This window comes from Protobothrops mucrosquamatus, unplaced genomic scaffold (assembly GCF_001527695.2).
Source record: "Protobothrops mucrosquamatus isolate PMUCROS unplaced genomic scaffold, P.Mucros_1.0 scaffold235, whole genome shotgun sequence".
NCBI classification, from domain to species: Eukaryota; Metazoa; Chordata; class Lepidosauria; order Squamata; family Viperidae; genus Protobothrops; species Protobothrops mucrosquamatus.
Genome location: NW_015386586.1, coordinates 791773 through 814858, shown reverse-complemented (window position 1 = coordinate 814858; position 23086 = coordinate 791773). Strand labels below are relative to the sequence as shown.

General features: G+C 47.3%; 2 protein-coding genes across 2 annotated transcripts in view; one reads left to right on the top strand and one right to left on the bottom strand.

Annotated features, from left to right (window-relative positions):
* Positions 1 to 1571, top strand: part of ALS2CL (ALS2 C-terminal like) — a 32538-nt gene extending 30967 nt beyond the window's left edge. The window contains exons 24-25 of the mRNA XM_029283803.1: positions 389 to 482; positions 1429 to 1571. Of these exons, the coding sequence (XP_029139636.1) occupies positions 389 to 482; positions 1429 to 1473 (139 nt within the window). The 3' untranslated portion in view covers positions 1474 to 1571. The remainder of the gene's footprint in view (positions 1 to 388; positions 483 to 1428) is intronic.
* Positions 1572 to 8126: 6555 nt separating this feature from the next.
* Positions 8127 to 16746, bottom strand: JMJD4 (jumonji domain containing 4). Its single transcript, XM_015814301.1, has 6 exons — positions 16479 to 16746; positions 15282 to 15447; positions 14295 to 14420; positions 11376 to 11643; positions 9491 to 9637; positions 8127 to 8438 (listed from the first exon to the last, which is right to left on the bottom strand). Exons 1-6 carry the CDS (start codon positions 16744 to 16746, stop codon positions 8127 to 8129), a joined length of 1287 nt encoding a protein of 428 aa, XP_015669787.1.
* Positions 16747 to 23086: the final 6340 nt, after the last annotated feature.

The window sequence follows — 23086 nt, the reverse complement described above, 5'->3', positions numbered from 1 at the left end:
TCCTCCTCCTCCTCCTCCTCCTCCCTTCTAGTAGTGTTGATATTACCTAGTTGGTTCATGAAATGTCTGCAAGGAAACAAAAGTTCAGAGAGCACCAAGGACCCCACAGTCTTCCTCCCCCTCCTCTCCACTACCCGTACTCCCTACTAACGCTGGTGATGTTGCCTAGTAGGGTCATGAAATGTCTGCAAGAAAAGCATCAAACCATCCCCTTCCTCTTCCCCCTCCATTGTGCAAACTCCAACACCCGCTCGTAAGTGCCCACCGAGTAGGATCAAGATGGTGTGGTCAAACCACTCTTGACTGTTGTGAGGACACTCTGCAGACACCCCCCAGCCTGACTGCTACCTGTCTTCCTGTTCTGATGTAAGCTGTTCCCCTCTTCTAGAATCCAACATCTAGGAGCAGAAATTCATTTGATCAGAGATCTGATGGATCCCACAAATGGTGGAAGGCACGACTTCCTCTTGACAGCACTGGAGGTAAGGAGGGAGGGAGGGAGGAAAGGAAGGGAAGGGAAGGAAGAAAATGAAGGAGGGAGGGAGAGAGGGAAGAGGAAGGAAAGGAAAGATTAGGAAGGAAGGAAGGGAAGGGAGGGAGGGAAGGAGGGAGGAAGTATGGAAGGAAATGAAGGAAGAAAGGAAAGATGGGAGGGAGGGAGGGAGGAAAGGAAGAAAGGAAAGAAGGGAGGGAGGGAGGAAAGGAAGGGAAAGGAAGGGAAGGGAGGAAGGAAGGGAAGGAGGGAGGGAAGGAAAGGAAGGAAAGAAGGAAGGGAAGGAAGAAAGGAAAGAAGAGGGAGGGAGGAAGTATGGAAGGAAATGAAGGAAGAAAGGAAAGATGGGAGGGAGGGAGGGAGGAAAGGAAGAAAGGAAAGAAGAGGGAGGGAGGAAGGAAAGGAAGGAAGGGAGGATGGAAGGGAGGAAGGAAGGGAAGGAGGGAGGGAGGGAGGGAAGGAAAGGAAGGAAAGAAGGAAGGGAAGGAGGGAGGGAGAAAGGAAGGATGGAAGGAAAGGAAGGGAGGGAGGATGGAAGGAAGGAAAGGGAAAGAAGGAAGGAAGGAAGGAAGGAAGGAAGGAAGGAAGGAAGGAAGGAAGGAAGGAAGGATCCTTCCCTTCCATTGTATTTGCAATGGAATCCTTCTTCATCTACAACTAAACTGGATTTGTAAATTTTCCTCTCCCAAAAAAATGTCTTTTAATTGCTATACAGCCAGATTGAATTTGGAGCCTTTTCAATCCACTGTGTAGCATTTTCCAAAAAACTTAATTTTAGTAGATGGCAAAATTCAATTTTTTCCTGATGATGGGAGTTTTTTCTCAGCATTTATGGGATGGTTGGAGAGGAAGCTGAGACTGAAGTGGAGGAACACAGAATAAACGCAAGATTTTTAGTTTCTAATCTCCAAACTCAACTCTCCTTCTTGTTATAGTCCTGCTATCAGCTTATCCAAGAGATACGACTACCTTTGAATTGACGAACGGCGTGTGACTCCTGAAAGACTACACAACCCATCATCAACAGCCAATAGCAGCTGGAGAACTTACTCTGATAATTCCCAGAAACTGGACTGGACATAGTTGCTGCTATTGCTTATTTTTAAAAAAATTAGTATTTGTCTTTCCTATGGGAAGTGTGTTCATGCTTTTAGGGGAGCTGTCAATTTCTTTGAAATTGAGTCAATGACGGGAGTTTTTCTGAAATTGACAGAAAAGAGATTGGGTAAGGTAGTCCTTGACTTACAACTGTTTGTCACAACGGCTCTGAAAAAAGTGATTTATGACCATTTTTCTCACGTAGGACCGTTGTAGCACCTCCATTGTCTTGTGATCAAAATTCAGACGCTCGGTGACTGGCTCATATTTACGACGGTCGCAGTGTCCCGAGGTCACGTGATCCCCTTTTGCGACCGTTCTGAATAGCAAAGTCAATAAGGGAAGCCCTATTCCAGTGATGGCGAACCTTTTAGAGACCGAGTGCCCAAACTGCAACCCAAAACCCACTTATGCATCACTGGGTGCCGGGTGGGTGTGGCCCATTGGGTGGGTGTGGCCCATTGGGTGGGCGTGGCTGCGGTGGTAACAGCAGACTGGGTGGGACTAAAAAGTTCAATCAATCAATTCCAACTTTGCAAGATCTTTTTTTTTCCCACGAGAAGTTGAAATTGACTGATTGATTGAACCTTTTTTTTTTTTGCACATGGCGGCGGAGGCCTAAAGCGAAAAAGTTTTATAAAACCCAGCTGAAGGCCTAGGACTGGGGCAACGGCGCACGTGCCCACAGAGAGGGCTCTCAGTGCCGCCTCTGGCACCCGTGCCATAGGTTCGCCACCACTGCCCTATTCGCTTAACGACAATCGTGTGACTCAACAACTGCAGCGATACAAGTTAATAAAAATTCAGCAAGTAAATTGAATAAACGTTCAGTAAATAAATTCAGTAATAAGTAAAGAAATTAAGTAAAGAAATTTGGTAAATAAGTAAACTCAGTAAATAAATTTAGTAAGCAAATTCAATAAGTTTAGAAAATAATTAAGTTTACTAAATTTAATAAATATTTTTTTTTAAAAAAATCATTATCACGTGACCATGGAACTGGTCGTAAACTGCCAAGCACTCTCAATACGGTCATGTGACCTGTGGGAGGGGGTGCCCAACGGAACGGTCATTAAGTGAGGACTTCCTGTAAGGAGATTCAATAGAATAGTTTATCCTCAACTTACAACCATAATTGAGCCCAAAATTTCTGTCGTTAAGTGAGACATTTGTTAAGTGAGTTTTGCCCCATTTTATGACCTTTATTGCCATAGTGGTTAATTTGCTTGATAAATTAGTAACCAGGTCGTTAAGCGAATCTGGCTTCCCCCATTGACTTTGCTTGTCAGGTTGTAAAAGGGGATCATGTGACCCCGGGACATGGCGACCGTCATAAATATGAGACAGTTGCCAAGCATCCCAATTTGGATTGTGTGACCATGGGGATGCTGCCAAGGGTTGCAAGTATGAAAAACGGTCATAAGTGCCGTAACTTTAAATGGTCACTAAAAGAACTGCTGTTAAGGGCTACCTGTATAATGTTTTTCCGTGTTTTTTGTACTTTTACCTTCTGCTAACATCTTGTGGGTGTATTTTTTCAAAATCCAAAACCTGCAAAATCCGACATCCACTCCGTTTTAACAGCTTAATGGTTTTTTTTTTCTTGAGAGCTGCAGTTCATTGAGGGCAGAAATCTAATTTTTCTCCATCCTATTTTATCATCCCTTGCTGCTACTACCAATTAAAATAGGAGAAACAGGATCCTATGGATGGAGGGAATTAAGGATCTCAAGATGATCCACCAGAGGGAGGGGAAAAAAAATTCATTTATGAAGTTGCAGAGACATGTGATTTTCTACAACTACTGACATTTCTTAACTGGATGCTAAATTCTGTGGGGGGTTTTAAAAAAAATTTTTGCAACAGGTTTGGTTTTGAAAAAAAGTAGACTGGGGAGCAGGCAAGTTTAATGTGATAAGCATTTAGCTTGTTTTCTCCACAGTCAACTTCTTTTTAAGTATCAGCTTGAGGATTTCTCGGCAGTTAGAAATGAAGTGTTAATTTTTTACTAATTAACTTCAGAGGAAATTCTGGCCTTTTGTAGAATTATTGACTGGGTTTTATATTTTTAAAAAAACGAAACAGTAATAAACTGCCTGTGTTCTCAATAGTGATCTTGTTTATGCAATAGGTTAGATAAAAGTGAACTACAATGTTGGGATAAGTAGAAAGGACCTGGTGTATAGCAACATTTTATTGGGGGGGGGGGGGGCATTTTTGCACCCTTGGAAAGAAAGGGAAGGAAAAGATGGAACGGAGGGGCTGAGGAAGGAAGGAACAGAATAGGGCAAGTAAGTAAGGGAGAGAGGGAAAGACTAAATGTAAGGAAAAAAGGAGGGAGGGAGGAAGGAAGGAAAAGAGAGGGAGGGAGGAGCTGAGTGTAAGAAAAATAAAAGAAAAAAGGAAAGGAAGGAGGGAGGGAGGGAAGAAGAAATTGAGTAACAAAAAAGGAAAAAAAAGGAAGGAAAGGAGGGAGAGAAGAATTGAATGTAAGAAGAAAAAAGGAAGGAAAGGAAGAAGATCGGGGGAGTGAAGGGACTGAATATAAGAAAAAAAGGAAGGAAAAAGGCAGGAAAAGAGGGAGGGACTGAGTGTAAGAAAAAATGAAAGAAGAGGGAAGAAGAGAAAAAAGAAGGAAAGGAAGGAGAAAGGGACAGGAAGGAAGAAAAAAAAAAGGACAGAGGGAGGGAGGGCAATTTCAGGAAGTCCACCCATCTGGTTGACACACGCCCTCCTTTTTCACCCTGCAGTATTTTCAGCCCCCAACTCAAGAGCGACGGATTGAAAAAAACCACAGAAAGCGAGAACGTTTAATTCCTTTATTATCTGTTTTCTCAAAGAGCAGTTATATCAAGAACTCCAGATGCTCTGGGAAAACACCCCCGAGGTCTGAGCCCGCTTCCGCTCAGGGTTAAAACAGGCCCCGCCAGGAACATTTAGTGGGCCACAGCTAAGAGGAAGGACAGGTCCCCAGCCAGTCCCCATTCAGAAGGAAGCCTCTACGGTTGGGGTGCACCTACAGACACTCCCCCCCCCAAGGGACATCCTATGAGTAGTTTTGAGCCCTTATGGCATATGGACTAGTAACGCTTAGCCGTAGCGACAAAGCTATCTTATAACTATGCTCAAACTTGAAGTTGTGGGGTCCTTGGTGCTCTCTGAGCTGGGTGGTTTTCTTGCAGACGTTTCATGACCCAACTAGGTGGCATCATCAGTGCTAGATAGGAGTAAGGTTTGTGGAGAGGAGGAGGAGGAGGACTGTAGGGTCCTTGGTGCTCTCTGAATTTGGTGGTTTTCTCGCAGATTTTTCATGACCCAACTAGGGAACATCATCAGTGCTAGAAGGACAACATAGGGCAGTGGTGGTGAACCTATGGCACGGGTGCCAGAGGCGGCACTCGGAGCCCTCTCTGTGGGCACGCACGGCATCGCCCCAGTCCTAGGCCTTCAGCTGGGTTTTATAAAACCTTTTCGCTTTAGGCCTCCGCCACCATGTGCAAAAAAAAAAAAGGTTCAATCAATCAGTCAATTTCAACTTCTCGCGGGAAAAAAAAAGATCTTGCAAAGTTGGAATTGATTGATTGAACTTTTTAGTCCCACCCGGTCTGCTGTTACCACCGCGGCCACGCCCACCCAATGGGCCACGCCCACCCAATGGGCCACGCCCACCCGGCACCCAACGATGCATAAGTGGGTTTTGGGTTGCAGTTTGGGCACTCGGTCTCTAAAAGGTTCGCCATCACTGTCATAGGAGGAAAAGGAGGACTGTGAGCTTGGTTGCCTCCTTGCAGACGTTTCCTGACCCAACTAGATAACATCATCAGTGCTAAAAAGGAGTATGGTTTTTGCTCTCTGTTTATATGATTGCCATGTTGGTGGGAATATTCTTGGTGGGTCCTGAATATAGCAAATTAACACTAGATTAACATCCAAGTTGTAAATCACATCCCAATCAAGGAACTAGCAAGTTAGATAAGCAATCAAACAGCAAACAACAGCGTAATCAAGGCCACTCCCACCAACGCTGAAGGATAAGCCATAAACAGACCAAATCCCTACTCCCTTCCAGCACTGATGATGTTCCCTAGTAGGGTCATGAAACGTCTGCAGAAAACAACCCAGGCTCAGACAGCACCAAGGACCCCAGAGTCCTCCTCCTCTTCCTCATTCTTCTATCCACAAATCCTACTCCGTTCTAGCATTGATGATGTTACCTAGTTGGGTAATGAAACATCTGCAAGAAAGGAACCAAATTCCAAGAGCACCGAGGATTCCCCTTCCTCTTTCTCCTCCTCCTTCCCTCTGCAAACTCCACTCCTTCTAGCACTGATGATGTTCCCTAGTTGGGTCATGAAACGTCTGCAAGGAAACCACCCAGCTCAGAGGGCACCAAGGACCCCACAGTCCTTTCCTTCCTCCTCCTCCTCCTCCTCCTCAAACCCCACTCCTTTAGTAGCACTGATGATGTTCCCTAGTTGGGTCATGAAACATCTGCCACAAAAACCACCAAGCTCAGAGAGCACCAAGAACGGCATGGATTATTCCTAAAATATACACTAAATTTTGTGCTGTCCTTTTTTAAAGGAAGGGATACCCTTCCACCAAGCAACTGTTGTAGGTTAACATATGGAGAGTTAGTCTGTTTCCCCCATTTGTCGCTTTGAAGGAACGCCTCCTACGATCTCCAAGTGGTCCCCTTTCCTTTTCCCCCACTCGCAGCTTGAGCAGTCTCCACGTTTGCCCATCGCATCTGATCAAGGAGGAAGAGAGAAAGTCGGGACTCAGAGGGACACGGAGCAACCTCCATCCTAACCGTGGTTGAAAAGTCAGTTCTTGCTCCAGACCGAGCCTTTGTTCCTGGGGGGGGGGGGGGAGCTGGACTAGAAGACCTCCAAGGTCCCTTCGAACCCTGTTAATTCTATGTGCTCCTCGTCTCTTCCATTTCTCCAAGGATGGCTCTGCTCCAGGCCTGGAGCTGCTGAGAAGGATTTCAGGAAATCTCGGGGGTTTTCTTTTTTTAAATAAAGGAAGGAAGGAAAAAACGGGAACCCTGCTGATTTCAAAAGCCCCTTGAACTCAAAGCAGAAAGGTGAAAAGCAGCCCTTGAAGCCGAGAAAGCGAACATGGCTTGTAGAAAAAGTGGACACCCTTGTCCACATGCCACCTTGGGCCACTTAAGACCCACGACAACCTTTGTCTGGTCTCTGAAAGGTTCGTGCTAAGCCTGAGAAAAAATGGCTTCAAGCAACAAATAGGCAATTTCCACCCCCCCTTCTTCCTTTTCTCTCTTTTCCAAAATTTCCCAAAGAATCAAAACAAAGCAGTGTTGCTAAGAGTACAAGCTTCTATAGACATCCATATATATATATATATATATATGTAGAGAGAGATAATGATTCAGAATTAAGTTCTATCGAGTTCGATTCGGCCAGAATTAAATTAAATAACCAGCGGTATCGCAATCCTATGACGCACTTTTGCTTTTCAGCAAAGTTTTTCCTACTCTCTTAAATTCTCTAGTTCACCCCCTAACGCCATCTCTACACTAGCGGAGCACAGATAGTCCTTGACTTACAACAGTTCATTTAGTGACGGTTCAAGTGGCTTATGGCCGTTTTTCACACTTAACCACTGCTGCAGCATCTCCGTGTCCATGCAATCAAAATTCGGACGCTTGGCAACCGACTCATATTTACGAGTCCTCTTTTTGCGACCTTCGGACCAGCAAAGTCAACGGGGGAAGCCAGATTCATTTAACAAACGGGTGACTCACTTAACAACTGCAGGGATCCCCTTAACAACGGTGGCAAGGAAGGTCGTCAAAAGGGGGCAAAGCTCACTTAACAAATGTCTCGCTTAGCAACGGGAATGTTGGCTCAACTGTTAAGTCGTTAAGTCGAGGACTACCTGTACAACCTATAGCGCAGTGGTTCTCAACCTTTTTAATGCCGTGACCCCCAACCGGTCATAAGTCGAGGACTAAACCGGTCGTAAGTCGAGGACTACCCAACCAGTCGTAAGTCGAGGACTTTCCCTGCCCGGGAGCGCCGCGCATACGTGGTTCCGCCCCCTGCGCCGGCCGAGGCGTAGCTGGCAAGCGGCAGAGACGGAGCAGGCCGACCACCAGCTGGCCCAGCCCAAGGGAGGTAAGGCACCCGCCGGAAAAGGGGAAAAAATGGCGGACAAAAAAAATGGCGGAAAGCCTTGCTTGGCGACCCCCATGAAATGGTCGATCGACCCCAAATGGGGTCTCGACCCACAGGTTGAGAACCACTGCTGTAGCGACTCTTTTAGCTTTACCTTCTAAATTCTCTACCGCTGCTTTTTGCACGTCAGCCTCTTCAAAAAAAAGCGATTTTTTTTTCGTGCTGGCAACTTTTAAAAAAGGGGTGATCGAAGAAGAAGAAGAAGGAAGAAGAAAAAAGAGAGACAGAGAAGAAGAAGAAGATAAATATTCATAGGCAGCCAGCTAGCAAGGGAAGGTTGCTTGCAGACCGGAAGTGCTTCTCTAGCAAAAGAGGCGGGGGTGGGGGTCTCAGAGCAGGGCGGTGTCGATGGCGGCCTTCAGCCTGAGCAGGAGGGCCTGCGGGGGAGGGGAGAGGGCTTCGGGGTTGAGCTTCTTGAATTCCTCGTTGGCGTTCAGGGAGGCCAAGACTTTTGCGGTCCTTTTGAGGTCGAACACGGCGTGAAGCATCCCCAGGCTGGAGAGGGCGGCCCTGGACGAGCGCTTGGAGGCGTCGTCCTCGGAGTGGTGGTGCTCCAGCACAAAAATGCGATTCTCCCCGATGATCTTCAGGAAGTTGTAGAACTCTTTGTAATCGATGCCGGTGTAGGACTTCATCAGCACCTGGGGAAGGGGAAGGAGAGACTCGGCTGAAGTAACCGGGACATCACCCCCCCCCCGGGAGGAAAATATATATATAATTAAATGAAGGGTGTTCAGCGAGGTTTTGCTGAAACGGGATGGGATGGTTTGGAGCTTAATGGTGTCTTCGCTCAGGCCAAGAGGCTAAGCTGTGGTTCTGCTCAGGTTTTATTCCAAAAAATATCCCGAACTTAGAATTACGTTTAGAATATTTTGAATAAAACCTGAATAGAAGTTGCTTACAGAAGTAAATTCTTTCCACAGGAGCAATTATTGGACATAAGAATGACAGACAGACAGACAGACAGACAGACAGAGACAGAGAGAGACAGACAGAGAGAAAGGGAGAAAGGGAGAGAGAGAGAGAGAGAGAGAGAGAGAGAGAGAGAGAGAGAGAGAGAGAGAGAGAGAGAGAGAGAGAGAGAGAGAGAGAGAGAGAGAGCCTGGCTGAGGAATTCTGGGAGTTGTAGTCCACTAAAAGGGCCAAGTTGGAAGACCCCTGCTGTAGGCAGTCAAAACAGAAACGCGCTTTAACGTGTCCTGTCTCACTGCAGTTACAACGTGTCTGGTGACAGATAGTCCTTAACTTACAATCATTTGTTTAGTGACCATCTGAAGTTACAGTGGCACTGAAAGTGACAGGACCATTTTTCACACTTCCGACCATTGCAGCATCCCCACAGAATCGCACAATCCATATCTGGATGCTTGGCAACTGACTCACACTTAGGACTGTCACAGTCTTCCGGGGGGATGTCACGTGATGCTCTTCTGCGACTTTCTGAACAAGCAACTGTCAGCGGGGGAAAGCCAGATTCACTTCATTAACTGAACACCTGCAGTGACTCACTTAACCGCGGCAAGACAGGTCGTAAAAAGGGGCAAAACTCACTTAAAGAACTGTCTCGCTAGGCAACAGAAATCAGGGGATCAATTGTGGTCGTTAAGTTGAGGAGTACCTGTATTCTGGGGCGGGGGGGGGGGAGGAGACAGATTCCTGGTGAAAGGCTGAATTTTCCCCAGGTGTGTTTTACCTGGCATTGCAGGTGCCAGTCTTCCATGCTCTCTTTCCACTCTTTGATCTCCCGCTGGACGGCGGCGAGTTCGTCCTGGAGGAAGCTCCACATGATGGCCAAGTTGCAGCCGTTCACCCAGTTGTGGTTGATGGAGATGGTGTCTTCCTGGGAGGGGGCAGAAAACCGGAAATGTTTATTCCCCCCTCCGAGCTAGGGCACCTGGGAGAAGGAGAGGAGGGGTAGGGGTGTGTGTGTATGTGTGTGTGTGTATGTGTGTGTGTGTGTATGTGTGTCGCTATGGGTCGACTGCTAGCCTAAGGGACTGAATTCCTTGAAGAATTAAGGTGGGCCCTAGGATGAAAATTCTGTTCACCGGTCCATTGAAAGTCAAATATTTCACCGCAGAAAAGGATTAGGTTTCACAGGGTAGGCCACCTTGGCTCTTTTATGACTGGTGGACTTCAACTCCCAGAATTCCTGAGCCAGCCTGGCTCAGCTTGGAAACCTCTCCCTTTCCCCTCAGCATGGCTGGCTCAGGAATTCTGGGAGTTGGAGTCCACACGTCATAAAAGAGGCAAGGTGGCCTAGCCCTGGTTTAAAAAGAGAATTCAACTCGTATTGTGGATCGGGTCGAGGAAGACAGGAAGTTGGGGGATGAAGCTGGAAATGTAGGGCTGAAACTTTGGCATAAAAGGGGGCTGGGTGACTTTGAGCCAAAGAGCAAAGTTAGACTTAAATACTACTTCACCATGCTTCACAGCCCCCCCCTAAGCAGTTTACAGAGTCAGCATCTTGCACCCCCCAAATCTGGCTCCTCATTTTACCAACCTCGGAAGGATGGAAGGCTGAGTCAACCTTGAGCTGGTGAGACACGAACTGCCGAACTGCTGGCAGCCGGCAGTCAGCAGAAGGAGCCTGCAGTACTGTAACCACTGCACCACCAGGCCTCAAATACCAGGAGACAATGAGTTCTAGTCCTGCCTTAAGAATAAAAAATTGGCTGGATGACACTGGGCCAAGCCTAACAGACAGTTTCTTGGTGACTGGACCGAAGTCATCAAAGTGGCTTTCATTGCTAAGGTGGGACTAGAATTCACCGTCTCCTGGTGATTGACCTGAAATCACCCAGCGGGCTTTTGTGCCTAAGGCGGGACTAGAACTCTCCCTCTCCTGGTGATTGGTCCAAAGTCACCCAGCCGGCTTTCATGCCCAAGGTGGCACTAGAACTCCCCGTCTCTTGCTGATTGGCCCAAAGTCACTGTTGGCTTTTGTGCCTATGGCGGGACTAGAACTCACATTTTCCCAGTTTCTAGCCTGCTGCCTTAGCCACTAACCTACAAACTGGCTCTCTTGCTTTTCGCTTATCTATATAAATAAAAATGTAAATGTTCATTTGTTCAAAATCTTAAATCTCCGAAGGTTCTTCACCGATTGCTTTGAAATTTTGACACAACGTTGCATTCGAATACGCGCGCGTTTTTACATACCTATATTATATAGATGTCACACCTGTGACAGGTAAAAACATGCTTTTGAAAAACAGCACCATCTGTTGGACGTAAAAGCAACACACGCTTTTACCAGACTGAGCCACAGCAACATGTGGCTGGGTACAGTTATATCGATAAAAACAGAATAGAATATCTTTATTGTCATTGTGTAACTCACAACGAAATTAAGTAAAATAAGCTGAGCCACGTGCAACCAACTCTGAGCAGCCACAATTCTTTAATGCGGCATCAGAGGAAATAATGCCCAGAATCTTGTGGACTCCGTGATGACATCTTCCTCTCGGTGGCCCTACAACGAAAATGCACGCTACCCAGCAGCAGCAGCAGCCACGGGTGTGTGTGTGTGTGTGTGTGTGTGTTTCTACAGATTGTGGTTTTCAGAAGATTCTCACCAGATTGTAAACCTGATGATGCCAACCGCTCGGGATGAAGACTATCTCGCCGGCTTCTTGTATGATTTCGACCGGGGGGCTGCTCTGAGCGTAGCGGGGATACAGGGAGCCGTTCTTCAAGTCGGGGGCCGTGATGTCAAATGGCAGGTGGCCGTGGCGGTCTTTTAGAAACTCTTCTTGGCCTGGGGGGAAGACCAGCCATTTCTTTTTGCCACAGATGTTGGCTGACCAGCTGTAAGAGCGGAAAACGTCGGCGTGGAAGGGCGTCCTGGCAGAAAAGGGAAAAGATGGGACAGGGGAGGAAGAAGTAGGTGGACACACTGAGTAAGAGGGAGACTTGACCGTGATGTCTCAGAAGGTGGAAATTGAATTCCTCCTTCTGAAGGCAGAGTTGCAGATCCTTGCAAAGTAATAATAATAATGATAAAGTTGGAAGGGACCTTGGAGGTCTTCTAGTCCAACCCCCTGCTCAGGCAGGAAACCCTATACCATTTCAGACAAATGGCTGTCCAGTCTCTTCTTAAAAACTTCCAGTGTTGGAGCATTCACCGCTTCTGGAGGCAGGTTGTTCCACTGGTTAATTGTTCTGTCAGGAAGTTTCTCCTTAGTTCCAGGTTGCTTCTCCCCTTGGTGAGTTTCCACCCATTGCTTCTTGTCCTGCCTTCAGGTGCTTTGGAAAATAGCTTGACTCCCTCTTCTTTGGGGCAGCCCCTGAGATATTGGAAGACTGCTATCATGTCCCCCCTCGTCCTTCTCCTCATTAAACTAGACATACCCAATTCCAGCAACCGTTCCTTATATGTTTTGGCCTCCAGTCCCCTAATCATCTTTGTTGCTCTTCTCTGCACTCTTTCTAGAGTCTCAACATCTTTTTTACATCGTGGTGACCAAAACTGGATGCAGCATTCCAAGTGTGGCCTTACCAAGGCCTTGTAAAGTGGTATTAACACTTCACGTGATCTTGATTCTATCCCTCTGTTAATGCAGCCCAGCACTGTGTTGGCCTTTTTGGCAGCTGCAGCACACGGCTGGCTCATATCTAAGTGATTGTCCACTAGGACTCTGAGGTCAGAAATATCCTGGGCTAGTTTGGGATCATCAGGGCCTTAGAGGATGGACGCTCTTTTTTCATTTTCTAGATGTTTCGGGAACAGATTAACCTCTGATAGTGTAGCTCAAGCTTGGCCACTTGAAGATGAGTGGACTTCAACTGCCGGAATTCCCCAGCCAGCATGCTGGGAATTGCAGAGGTTGGCAAATAATGATCTAGGGCAACTTTCTGAGCTCTGAATTGGGGGAGGGGAGGAGATGATGCAGAAGAAGGAGGAGAAAGGGAGGGAGAAGACAGACAATGAGGAGGAGATGAAGGAGAAGGAGAAGGAAAAAAACCACAATGAGAAGATGGACAATGAGGAGAAAATGGAGAAGACAAAGAAGAAGATGGACAATGAGGAGAAGATGGAGAAGACAGACAAGGAGAAAGGGAACATGAAACAGGAGCAGAAGATAGGCAAGATAGGAGAAGATGGAGAAGAAAGACCAAGAGATGGACAATGAGAAGCTGGAGAAGACAATGAGAAGGAGAACATGGAGGAGGAGGACGAGGAGAAGATGGAGAAGATAGACAATGAGGAGGAGGAGATGGAGAAGAAAGACAAAGAGAAGATGGACAATGGGGAGAAGATGGAGAAGAAAGACCAAGAGAAGAAGATGGACAATGAGGAGAAGCTGGAGAAGACAATGAGAAGGAGAACATGGAGGATTTAGGCAATGAGGAGGAGGAGATAGAGAAGACAGAATGAGAAGATGGAGAAGAAAGACAAAGAGAAGAAGATGGACAATGTGGAGAAGATGGAGATGGAGAAGATGGNGAGAAGATGGAGATGGAAAAGACAATGAGAAAGGGAACATGAAACAGGAGGAGGAGGAGATAGGCAATGAGAAGGAGAAGAAAGACCAAGAGAAGAAGATGGACAATGAGGAGAAGCTGGAGAAGACAATGAGAAGGAGAACATGGAGGATTTAGGCAATGGGGAGGAGGAGATGGAGAAGACAGAATGAGAAGATGGAGAAGAAAGACAAAGAGAAGAAGATGGACAATGTGGAGAAGATGGAGATGGAGAAGATGGAGAATGGGGAGAAGATGGAGAAGAAAGACAAAGAGAAGAAGATGGACAATGAGAAGATGGAGATGGAGAAGATGGGCAATGGGGAGAAGATGGAGATGGAAAAGACAATGAGAAAGGGAACATGAAACAGGAGGAGGAGGAGATAGGCAATGAGAAGGAGAAGAAAGACCAAGAGAAGAAGATGGACAATGAGGAGAAGCTGGAGAAGACAATGAGAAGGAGAATATGGAGGAGACAGGCAATGAGGAGGAGAAGATGGAGAAGATAGACAATGAGGAAGAGAAGACAGAGATAGAGAAGAAGGAGGAGGAGGAGGAGGAGGAGGAGGAGGAGGAGGAGAAGCTACTTCTATGGTGGGCAAGCTGGTTGGGGAAATTCTGGAATTTGAAGTCAACTGGCCAAGGTTTGAGAAACATTGAACTAGTATTTATCTTCAGGTAGAACAGAGGACCCTGATTCCTTTGAGTGGCCACACAATTTTCACTCAGAAATGCTGGTGTTGAGTGGATGTGTGAAGGGTAGTCCTTTGGGTGTGTGTTTGTTATAAACTAGATCTATGTGATCACTGACCTGGATGACTGAGAATCTCCATAGACACTCAGTTACAGGGTTGATGGGGCACCATTGGAGGAAGCCTTGAAGGACCAGGCTGGGTGAGAACACCCTGCAGAAAACCTATCTAGGAGCTCACCAAGAATCAACCACAACTTGATGGAACATCATCACAGTTATTATAAACAAACATTTCCTTCCCCCAAGGAAAAAAAAAACAATCAGGAGGTAGTTCTACCATGAGCCTTTAGGTCCCATGTAGACAAACCGGTAGTCATCCACAGCGATGGCTTCCCAATACTCATTCAGCCAATCAGAGGAGAAATAGATGGGCGTGGTGTAGACCTCCTGATCCGGAAATGTCCTTAAAGAGACAAGCATTATGACAGCATTTGAAACCTGCGCCAAACCAGAGCGTATCAAAGGGCAGATGGTGGTTTAATATCTTAGGACTATCCAGCCAAACAGATACAGGGAGTCCTCGACTGACGACCACAACCGAGCCCAAAATTTCTCTTTTGCTAAGCGAGACAGTTAAGTGAGTTCTGCCCCATTTTACGTGCCACAATTGTTAAGCGGGTAACACGGTTGCTAAGTGATTCCGGCTTCCCCACTCACTTTGCTTGTCAGAAGGTCAAAAAAGGGGATCACATGACCCCAGGAGACACTGCAACTGTCGTTAAGTACATGCCGTGGGGCCAAGCTGACCCTCTGACTGTGGGGATGTTGCATGGGTGCAAGGTGCCTTTTTTTGAACAGTTATAAGTCGAGGACTGCCTGCCTGTATAAGGGTGCTACGACATGGAAGAAGGAAGCACGCCCGTGCAGCACAACCGTGGTGGAATTCAAGAGGTGTGCAAATTATAGGAGGAGGAGGAGGGGGAAAAAACAACAAGACAGAAAATAAATAAATAAAAACGCATTCAACGCATTCAGGAGGAAAACAACGGCAGGTGGAGTGAGTTCATCACGAAAAAAAAAAAATGCAAATTAAACATGATTCCTGCAGCTTCGGGCAGAAATCCGTGCTGTGGGTTCCTGATGAGACAGAGAGAGGCAAATTAAAACATGATTTCTTCTGAGCAGGTTTTGCATCAGGAGCAGGAGCAGCCGAGGCAGCTTTTGGGGAGGGGGGGGGAAAAAGATCATCCACCGAGGGGACTTAGCGGCATGCCGGTCATCTGTGGTGAGCATGCCGCCCCTGTTTCTCCAAGCCGTGGCTTACCTCTGCAAATGCCAGTCTTTGAGATAAAGGCAGCCGCGGGCGGAGCGATAGCTCTTTTTAATGTGTTCCTTCCAATAGTTTATGTACTCCTTGAGTTTAAGGTGCTCCTTAGGGTTACAATTGTACTCCTTGGCATCACAGTTGGCCACGGGGACCACAGCCTCGCCTGCAATATAAACTCTTTCAGCCCACTGGGGAGCTTTTTTTTTTTTCTTCCCTTCCTCTGGGTCAGGGCTGAAGGAGGGGTTTTGTCTGGGAGGACCCCCCCCCGAGAGGGCACGCCTATGGGATGGCCACCAAGAGGAAAGGTGTTCTCTCCTTTTCTGAGTGCTGGGGAGGGGAGACAGAGGACAGGGAGAGGAAAGGAGAGAGGGAGGGAAAGAGGGAGGGAAGGAGGAGAGAGGGGGAAAAGAGAGGGAGGAGAGGAAAGGAGAATGGGAGGAAGAAGAGAAGAGAGGAGCGGAGAGGAGAGGAAGGGAGAGTACGCAAGGAGAAGAGAGGATGGGAGAAATGGAGAGGAGAGAGGAAGAGAGGGAGGAGAGAGGGAGAAAGGAGAAAGAGGGAGGAGGGAGAGAGGGAGAAAGGAGAGAGAGGGAGAGAGGAAAGGAGGAAGAGAAGGACAGAGGAAGAGGAGAGAGGGAGGGAAAGAGGAGACGAAAGGAGGGAGGGAGGAAGAGGGTGAGGAGAGGAAGAGAGAGAGGAGAGGACAAGGGGTGAGGACAGAGGGAGCAGAGGAGAAGAGAGGGAGGGAAAGAGGAGAGACGAAAGGAGGGAGGGAGGGGCGAGGAGAGGAGAGGAAGAGAGGAGAGGAGTAAGAGAAGGAACAGAGGAGAGGGAGTTCACTTCCCAGTACTCTCCTGCCAGCGATTCTGGGAGTTGAAGTCCCCACATCTTAAAGTTGCTAAGGCTGAGAAATATTGCTATATATATATTGCTATTATTGCTATATATACTATATTCTTAGCAATCCACTCTCCTGGACAGAAGCAGGCTTGCTTCCAATTTGTGACGGCCCCGAAATTGCAGGAGCATCTTGAAGTCGGCCCCAGATTTTCAACCAGGCAGAATCTGTGGCCTGTAGCAAAATCAAAAACCACACACCGCAAATCGCCACCGCCGTCACCACCACCACCACCACCTCTTGACAAAAAAAAAACAAGGTTACAGCCAGTTCTTTTCAACGGAAAGTCGGCTTACCGAACGTCCGCAGGAGGTAATCCAAGTTGGGTTTCCCGTCCGGCGTGACCCACTTCCTCCGGCTGGCCCAGCCCTCCGTGAACTTGGCGGAGAAGATGCAAGGATCGTTGGGGATCAAGTAATCCTTGAAAAAATCCGCGTAGCTGAACGTCTCCGGCTTTTCAATGTAGTCCACATGGTCATGAGGCTGGCAGGCGGCAGCGCCCCCGGTCGAGCCGCTGTAGTCACGGAAAAATTTAGTGGCATGCGCAAAAGTCTCCCTGTCCATTCAGGCGAGGAGGACAGATGGAAGGAGACTAGTCCCTATGAAGTAACTGGACTGGGATGTCAGAAAGTTGTTTTGTTTTTTTTTAAAAAAAAAATGGGGTCAGGGAGGAGAGCAAAAATCAGGAACGACGAAGGGAGTAGAAAACAGAGGTCCAATTCCAGACCTTGCTGGAAAATCGTCCCATTGGGCTCGTGCGAGGAAGGGCTCAAATGTTCTTTGCCGTTTGGGCTCCTTGAGGACTAGAATGGTTGAGAGGCAGATCAGCAGGACGTCTGTTTCCAGCAGAGCGGTTTTCCTTCAAAGCTGGAGGAAGGAGCGGGGTAATTTGGTTCTTGCTTCTCTCTGGCATTTCCTGGAGAGCCGTGGTCAAGGAGAGGGTCTTCCCGATTTCTGGGACCAAACAACAAAAACAATCACTTTTAACACCACTTTACCAAAGTTTCATAGTTTCATAGTTTCTGATGGCATGGGGAAGTCAGGGGAATTGCAGGTAGACCTCAAGTTACACCACAATTGATCCCAAAATCTGTGTTGCTAAGCGAAACATTTCTTAAGTGAGTTTACCCCACTTTATGATCTTTCTTGCCATAGTTGTTAAGGGAATAATTGCATTTATTAAGTTAGTAACATGGTTGTTAATTGAATCTGGATTCGCCACTGACTTTGCTTGTCAGGAGGTCACAAAAGTTGATCACTTGAGACCATGGGATGTTGTGATCGTCATAAATATGAGTCAGCTGCCAAGCGTCTGAATTTTCTTCATGTGACCGGGGGGGGGGGGATGTTGCAACAGCCGTGAGTGTAAAAAAATGGTCAAGTCACTTTTTAGTGCCGTTGTAACTTTGAATGGTCACTAAATGAATTGTTATAAGTCAAGGACTATCTGTAAATTTTCTAGGTCACCTAGTAAGTAAATATGTTTTATATGTATGAAAACGTGTTCTAGGTGACCTAGAAAATTTACAGATAGTCCTTGATTTATAACAATTCATTTAGTGACCATTCAAAGTTACAACGGCACTAAAAAGCAAAGTCAATGGGGAATCCAGATTCAATTAACAACCTTGCTCAATAGTAGTAACTGTGAGAGGGATCTCGGAGTCCTAGTGGACAATCCCTTAGATATGAGCCAGCAGTGTGCTGCAGCTGCCAAAAAAGCCAACACAGTGCTGGGCTGCATTAACAGAGGGATGGAATCAAGATCTCGTGAAGTATTAACACCACTTTACAATGCCTTGGTAAGGCCACACTTGGAATACGGCATCCAGTTTTGGTCACCACGATGTAAAAAAGATGCTGAGACTCTAGAAAGAGTTCAGAGAAGAGCAACAAAGATGATTAGGGGACTGGAGGCTAAAGCATATAAGGAAAGGCTGCTGGAATTGGGTATGTCTAGTTTAACGAAGAGAAGGACGAGGGGGGACATGATAGCAGTCTTCCAGTATCTCAGGGGCTGCCCCAAAGAAGAGGCAGTCAAGCTATTATCCGAAGCCCCTGAAGGCAGGACAAGAAGCAACGGATGGTGAATGCTCCAACACTGGAAGTTTTTAAGAAGAGACTGGACAGCCATTTGTCCAAAATGGTATAGGGTTTCCTGCCTGAGCAGGGGGTTGGACTAGATGACCTACAAAGTCCCTTCCAACATCATCATCATCATCATTATTATTATTATTAATAATAATAATAACAACTACTACTACTGCTACTACTACTACTATTATTAACACTACTGGAGGTTTTTAGGAAGAGACCGGATAGCCACTTCTCTCAAATGACGTCCAAGGTCCCTTCCAACTCTGTTTTTCTGTTATTTATAATCTGCATTTCCAGAGCATGAGTTTGTTTGTTTTTTAATTCAAGGGTATTGTCTGATCTTTGCAAACTGCCTTTTACAAATGGGAGGAAGTGGATCTTTAAATTTTATTCCTGCTGTAGCATGCTCCTGATTTGAGTGCTTCTCATCGCAAAATATGTTGAAGTTTAAAAAAAAAAAAAAAGATAAAAATTTGTCCCAGGGCCAAACAATGCCTGGTTCGTCTCCAAGATTAATTGAACCAATTGCTGGCATATCCGCTTTGCAAGCAGTGACCTCAAACTGTCAATCATAGGAATGCAACTTTCATAAATCCAAAGCAGACAGGATTTGCCCTGAAATGAAGAATCAACCTCACACCTGAAAATGAACAGGGTAAGTGGGAGTACACAAAAGATGACTCACACACACACTGCTGCCCTCACTGTGGTGTCATTCCAGCAGGATGGCATAACCATGAAAAATTAAAATTAATCACGGCAAAGACATGCATTTGCAAAATGACCCACGTCATCCCTTCTTCAGACCGAAGCTGACATTCTTTGAATCCTTTGTAATGGCAGAATAGCCCCAGGAATCAGGTAGTCCTTGACTTACAACCATTCATTTAGTGACCGTTCAAAATTATAACAGCACCAAAACAAGTGACCTATGACAGTTTTTCACACTTACAACCGTTGCAGCATCCCCAGGATCACGTGATCAAAATTCACACGCTTGGCAACAAACTCACATTTATGACGGTTGCAGCGTCCCGGGTCACGTGACCCCCTTTTGCGACCTTCTGATAGACAAAGTCAATGGGGGAAGCCGGATTCACTTAACAACCGTGTTACTAATTTACTAACCGTGTTACGTAAAACTGCAAGTGATTCACTTAACAACTGTGGCAAGAAAGGTCGTAAAATGGGGCAAAACTCACTTAACAATCTTCTTGCTTAGCAACAAAAATTTTGAGCTCAATTGTGGTCATAAGTCAAGGACTACCCGTGTATTTCCTGCAAAGTCAGTCTCCAAGTGAGCATACAAAGTAAGATTTGTTAGAAAAAGGCTTGAGATGTGTATATTATATGTTATTATAAACCCTATATAAATATTTTAATTATTTTTTTATCCTCCCTTTTTAAGATATAACTCAAGGTGGCAAACATCATTAATAGTGTATAGCTACTTCCTGTTTGCCCCACCACAACAATCCTGTGAGGTGGGCAGGTTGAAAGAGAGGGACTGGCCCAAAGACACCCCTCTTGAAACTTGAGCAAATATAATCACCTTTACAATATTTTATTTTTTTTATATTTCAAGTTTTAACTAAAGGCAAAACCTTTAAGAAGATTATATCAGCAAATAATTATTACTAAATGTCATGCACAGTTTTTTAAAAAAATTACCAGAAACAAACAAACATCTCTCTATAATACTACAAGGTGCCAATCTATAGGTGGCTTGTGGGCAAAAGGCCTGCAGGGGGGTGGGAGATGGGAATTGTAGTCAATTACTTTCTGGATTGAGGGCATGGGAACTGCAGTCTAACGGCTATAAGGGATCAGAGATGGGAATTGTAGTCAATTAGTTTGTGGACTGAGGGCATGGGGATTGCAATCTAATGGTTACAGGGTGGAGGGGTGGGAGTGGGAGATGGGAGTTGTAGTCAATTACTTTCTGGATTGAAGGCAAGATAATTGAACTCTAATGGCCACAGGGAGTGGGAGATGGGAATTGTAGTTAGTTTGTGGACTGAGGGCATGGGGATTGCAATCTAATGGTTACAGGGTGGAGGAGTGGGAGATGGGAGTTGTAGTCAATTACTTTCTGGATTGAGGGCAAGAGAATTGAATTCTAATGGCCACAGGGAGTGGGAGATGGGAATTGTAGTTAGTTTGTGGACTGAGGGCATGGGGATCTAATGGTTACAGGGTGGAGGGGTGGGAGTGGGAGATGGGAATTGTAGTTAGTTTGTGGACTGAGGGCATGGGGATCTAATGGTTACAGCGTGGAGGGGAGATGGGAATTGTAGTCAATTACTTTCTGGATTGAGGGCAAGAGAACTGAACTCTAATGGACACAGGGGGTGAGAGATGGGCATTGTAGTCAATTACTGAGGGCATGGGAAACGCAGTCCAATGGCCACAGGGTGAGGGGAATTGTAGTCCGGCTGCTAGCTTGGGGAAAGAGGGCCACCTCAATGAGGTGCTGCTCCAGCAAACGGCTGGGAATGACGGGGACTCTGAGGCGAGAGGTGGGGATGATGGGACCTGTAATCCAACCCTTCAAAAAGCAGAACAGCTGAAAAGAGGCCCCGCAGCCCCCCTGCCCTTCCTCTCAGCTTCCCCCCCCTCCATTCACCCCTCTTTTCCTTCAGCTCCCCCCCTCAGCCGCCCCTCCCGAGCCTCCCCACAGCACGCGCATGCGCCAACTTTCCCTCCCCCCCCATGACTAACCCGGCCGCCGCCGCTTCTTCCTCTTCTTCGGACCCCTCAGAGGACGCGCCCAAATGGTTGCGCATGCGCCGTGCGCTGGCTCGCGGGCGCGCCTCCTCCTCCTCCCCCCCCCACTACCGCCTCTCAGGCAGCGCGCGTGCGCCTCGGTCTCTCGCGGGCCCGGCGGAGCGCCTGCGCGCGACTTCCCAATCGAACCGGCGCGCCGGGGTTTGCGCAGGCGCGTTGAGAGCGTCGTGAGGCGGGCGGAGCGATGGCGGGTTGACGGCGGAGCGGATGGCGGCTCCTCTCCTTCCCGTCCGCCTTTCACGAGCGACCGGTGAGGAGTCCCGGTGGGCACGACCCGGGGATGTGGGGCGGGTTGGTGCTGCCCTGACGGAGCCCCCCCCTTCCCCGATATCTCGCGGTGAGCGCCTCCTCGGGCTGGCGCAAGGGCTGTCGGGAGTTGTAGTCTGAGGGCGGGGGAAGCCTAAGGAAGGAGGGGAGAGGCCCAGGCCTTCGCCCCCCCTTCTGTGTCGGGCAGGGCAAGGTGGAGTGGGGGAGGGGACGGCAGTTTGGGGGCTCTTAGGCCCCGGTTGGTGGTTGGGGGAAGCCTCTGGAAAGGTCAAGGCAAGGGGGGGGGGAGCTGTGAGATTCCCCCAGTTGCCCCCATTTAATGGGGAAGGGTCCCCCCTGGCCCCAGGAACAGCTGATCCAGATTAACTACTAGTCTTGAAAATCTACGGTGAAACAGGTATTCGCATCCAGAACAATTGCAAATAACAATGGCAGATCACAAAGCAGCACAAGACATCATCACACAGTACTATAGGTAGTATATCTGTGTGTTTGTGGGTCTGTGTGTGTGTGTACCAATGGCAGATCACAAAGCAGCATAAGAGATCATCGAACAGTATAGGTAGTATATCTGTGTGTTTGTGGGTCTGTGTGTGTGTGTGTATTAATGGCAGATCACAAAGCTGCATAAGACATCATCAAACAGTATAGGTAGTATGTCTCTGTGTTTGTGGGTCTGTGTGTGTGTGTACCAATGGCAGATCACAAAGCAGCATAAGAGATCATCGAACAGTATAGGTAGTATATCTGTGTTTGTGTGTCTGTGTGTGTGTCTGTACCAATGGCAGATCACAAAGCTGCATAAGACATCAAACAGTATAGGTAGTATGTCTTTGTAGGTCTGTGTGTGTGTGTGTGTGTACACCAATGGCAGATCACAAAGCAGCATAAGACATCAAACAGTATAGATTAGGGGTCTTCAAACTTGGCCCTTTTATGACTTGTGGACTTCAACTCCCAGCATGCTTGGCTGAGGAATTCTGGGAGCTGAAGTCCACAAGTCATAAAAGGGCCAAGTTTGAAGACCCCTGGTATAGATAGTATATCTGTGTGTTTGTGTGTCTGTGTGTGTGTGTACCAATGGCAGATCACAAAGCAGCGTAGAATATCAAACAGTATAGATAGGGTGTTTGTGTTTGTGCTTGTGTGTGTATCTATGTATACCTATATATATACCCAAAGCAGAGCAACTAGATCAGTGATGGTGAACCTTTTAGAGACCGAGTGCCCAAACTGCAACCCAAAACCCACTTATGTATCGCCGGGTGCCGGGTGGGTGTGACCGACTCGGGCGCAGCTACAGTGGGCATGACAGACTGGGTGGGCATGGCCACTGGATGGGTGTGGCTGCAGTAGTCATGGCAGACTGGGTGGGCATGGCCGGGGTGGGCGTGGCTACCTCGATGTTGCTTATGGGGAGGGACACCTGTGGGAGCCGGGCAGGGTTGGGGGAGATCCAGGAGGTCTCTGGTGGGTGAGATGGTGGGCTCCCCAATGGCGGCTCCAGGCTGGCTGGCCTTAGGCCAGTGATGATGAACTTTTAGAGACCACGTGTGCTGGGGTGATGGCGCGTGCCCACAGAGAGGGCTCTGCGTGCCGCCTCTGGCATGCGTGCCATAGGTTCGCCACCACTGAACTAGATTCTGTAATAGCTTTATACAGGCAGTCCTTGAGTTACGACCACAATTGAGTCCAAAATTTATGCTGCTAAGTGGAACAATTGTTAAGTGAGTTTTGCCCCATTTTATGACCT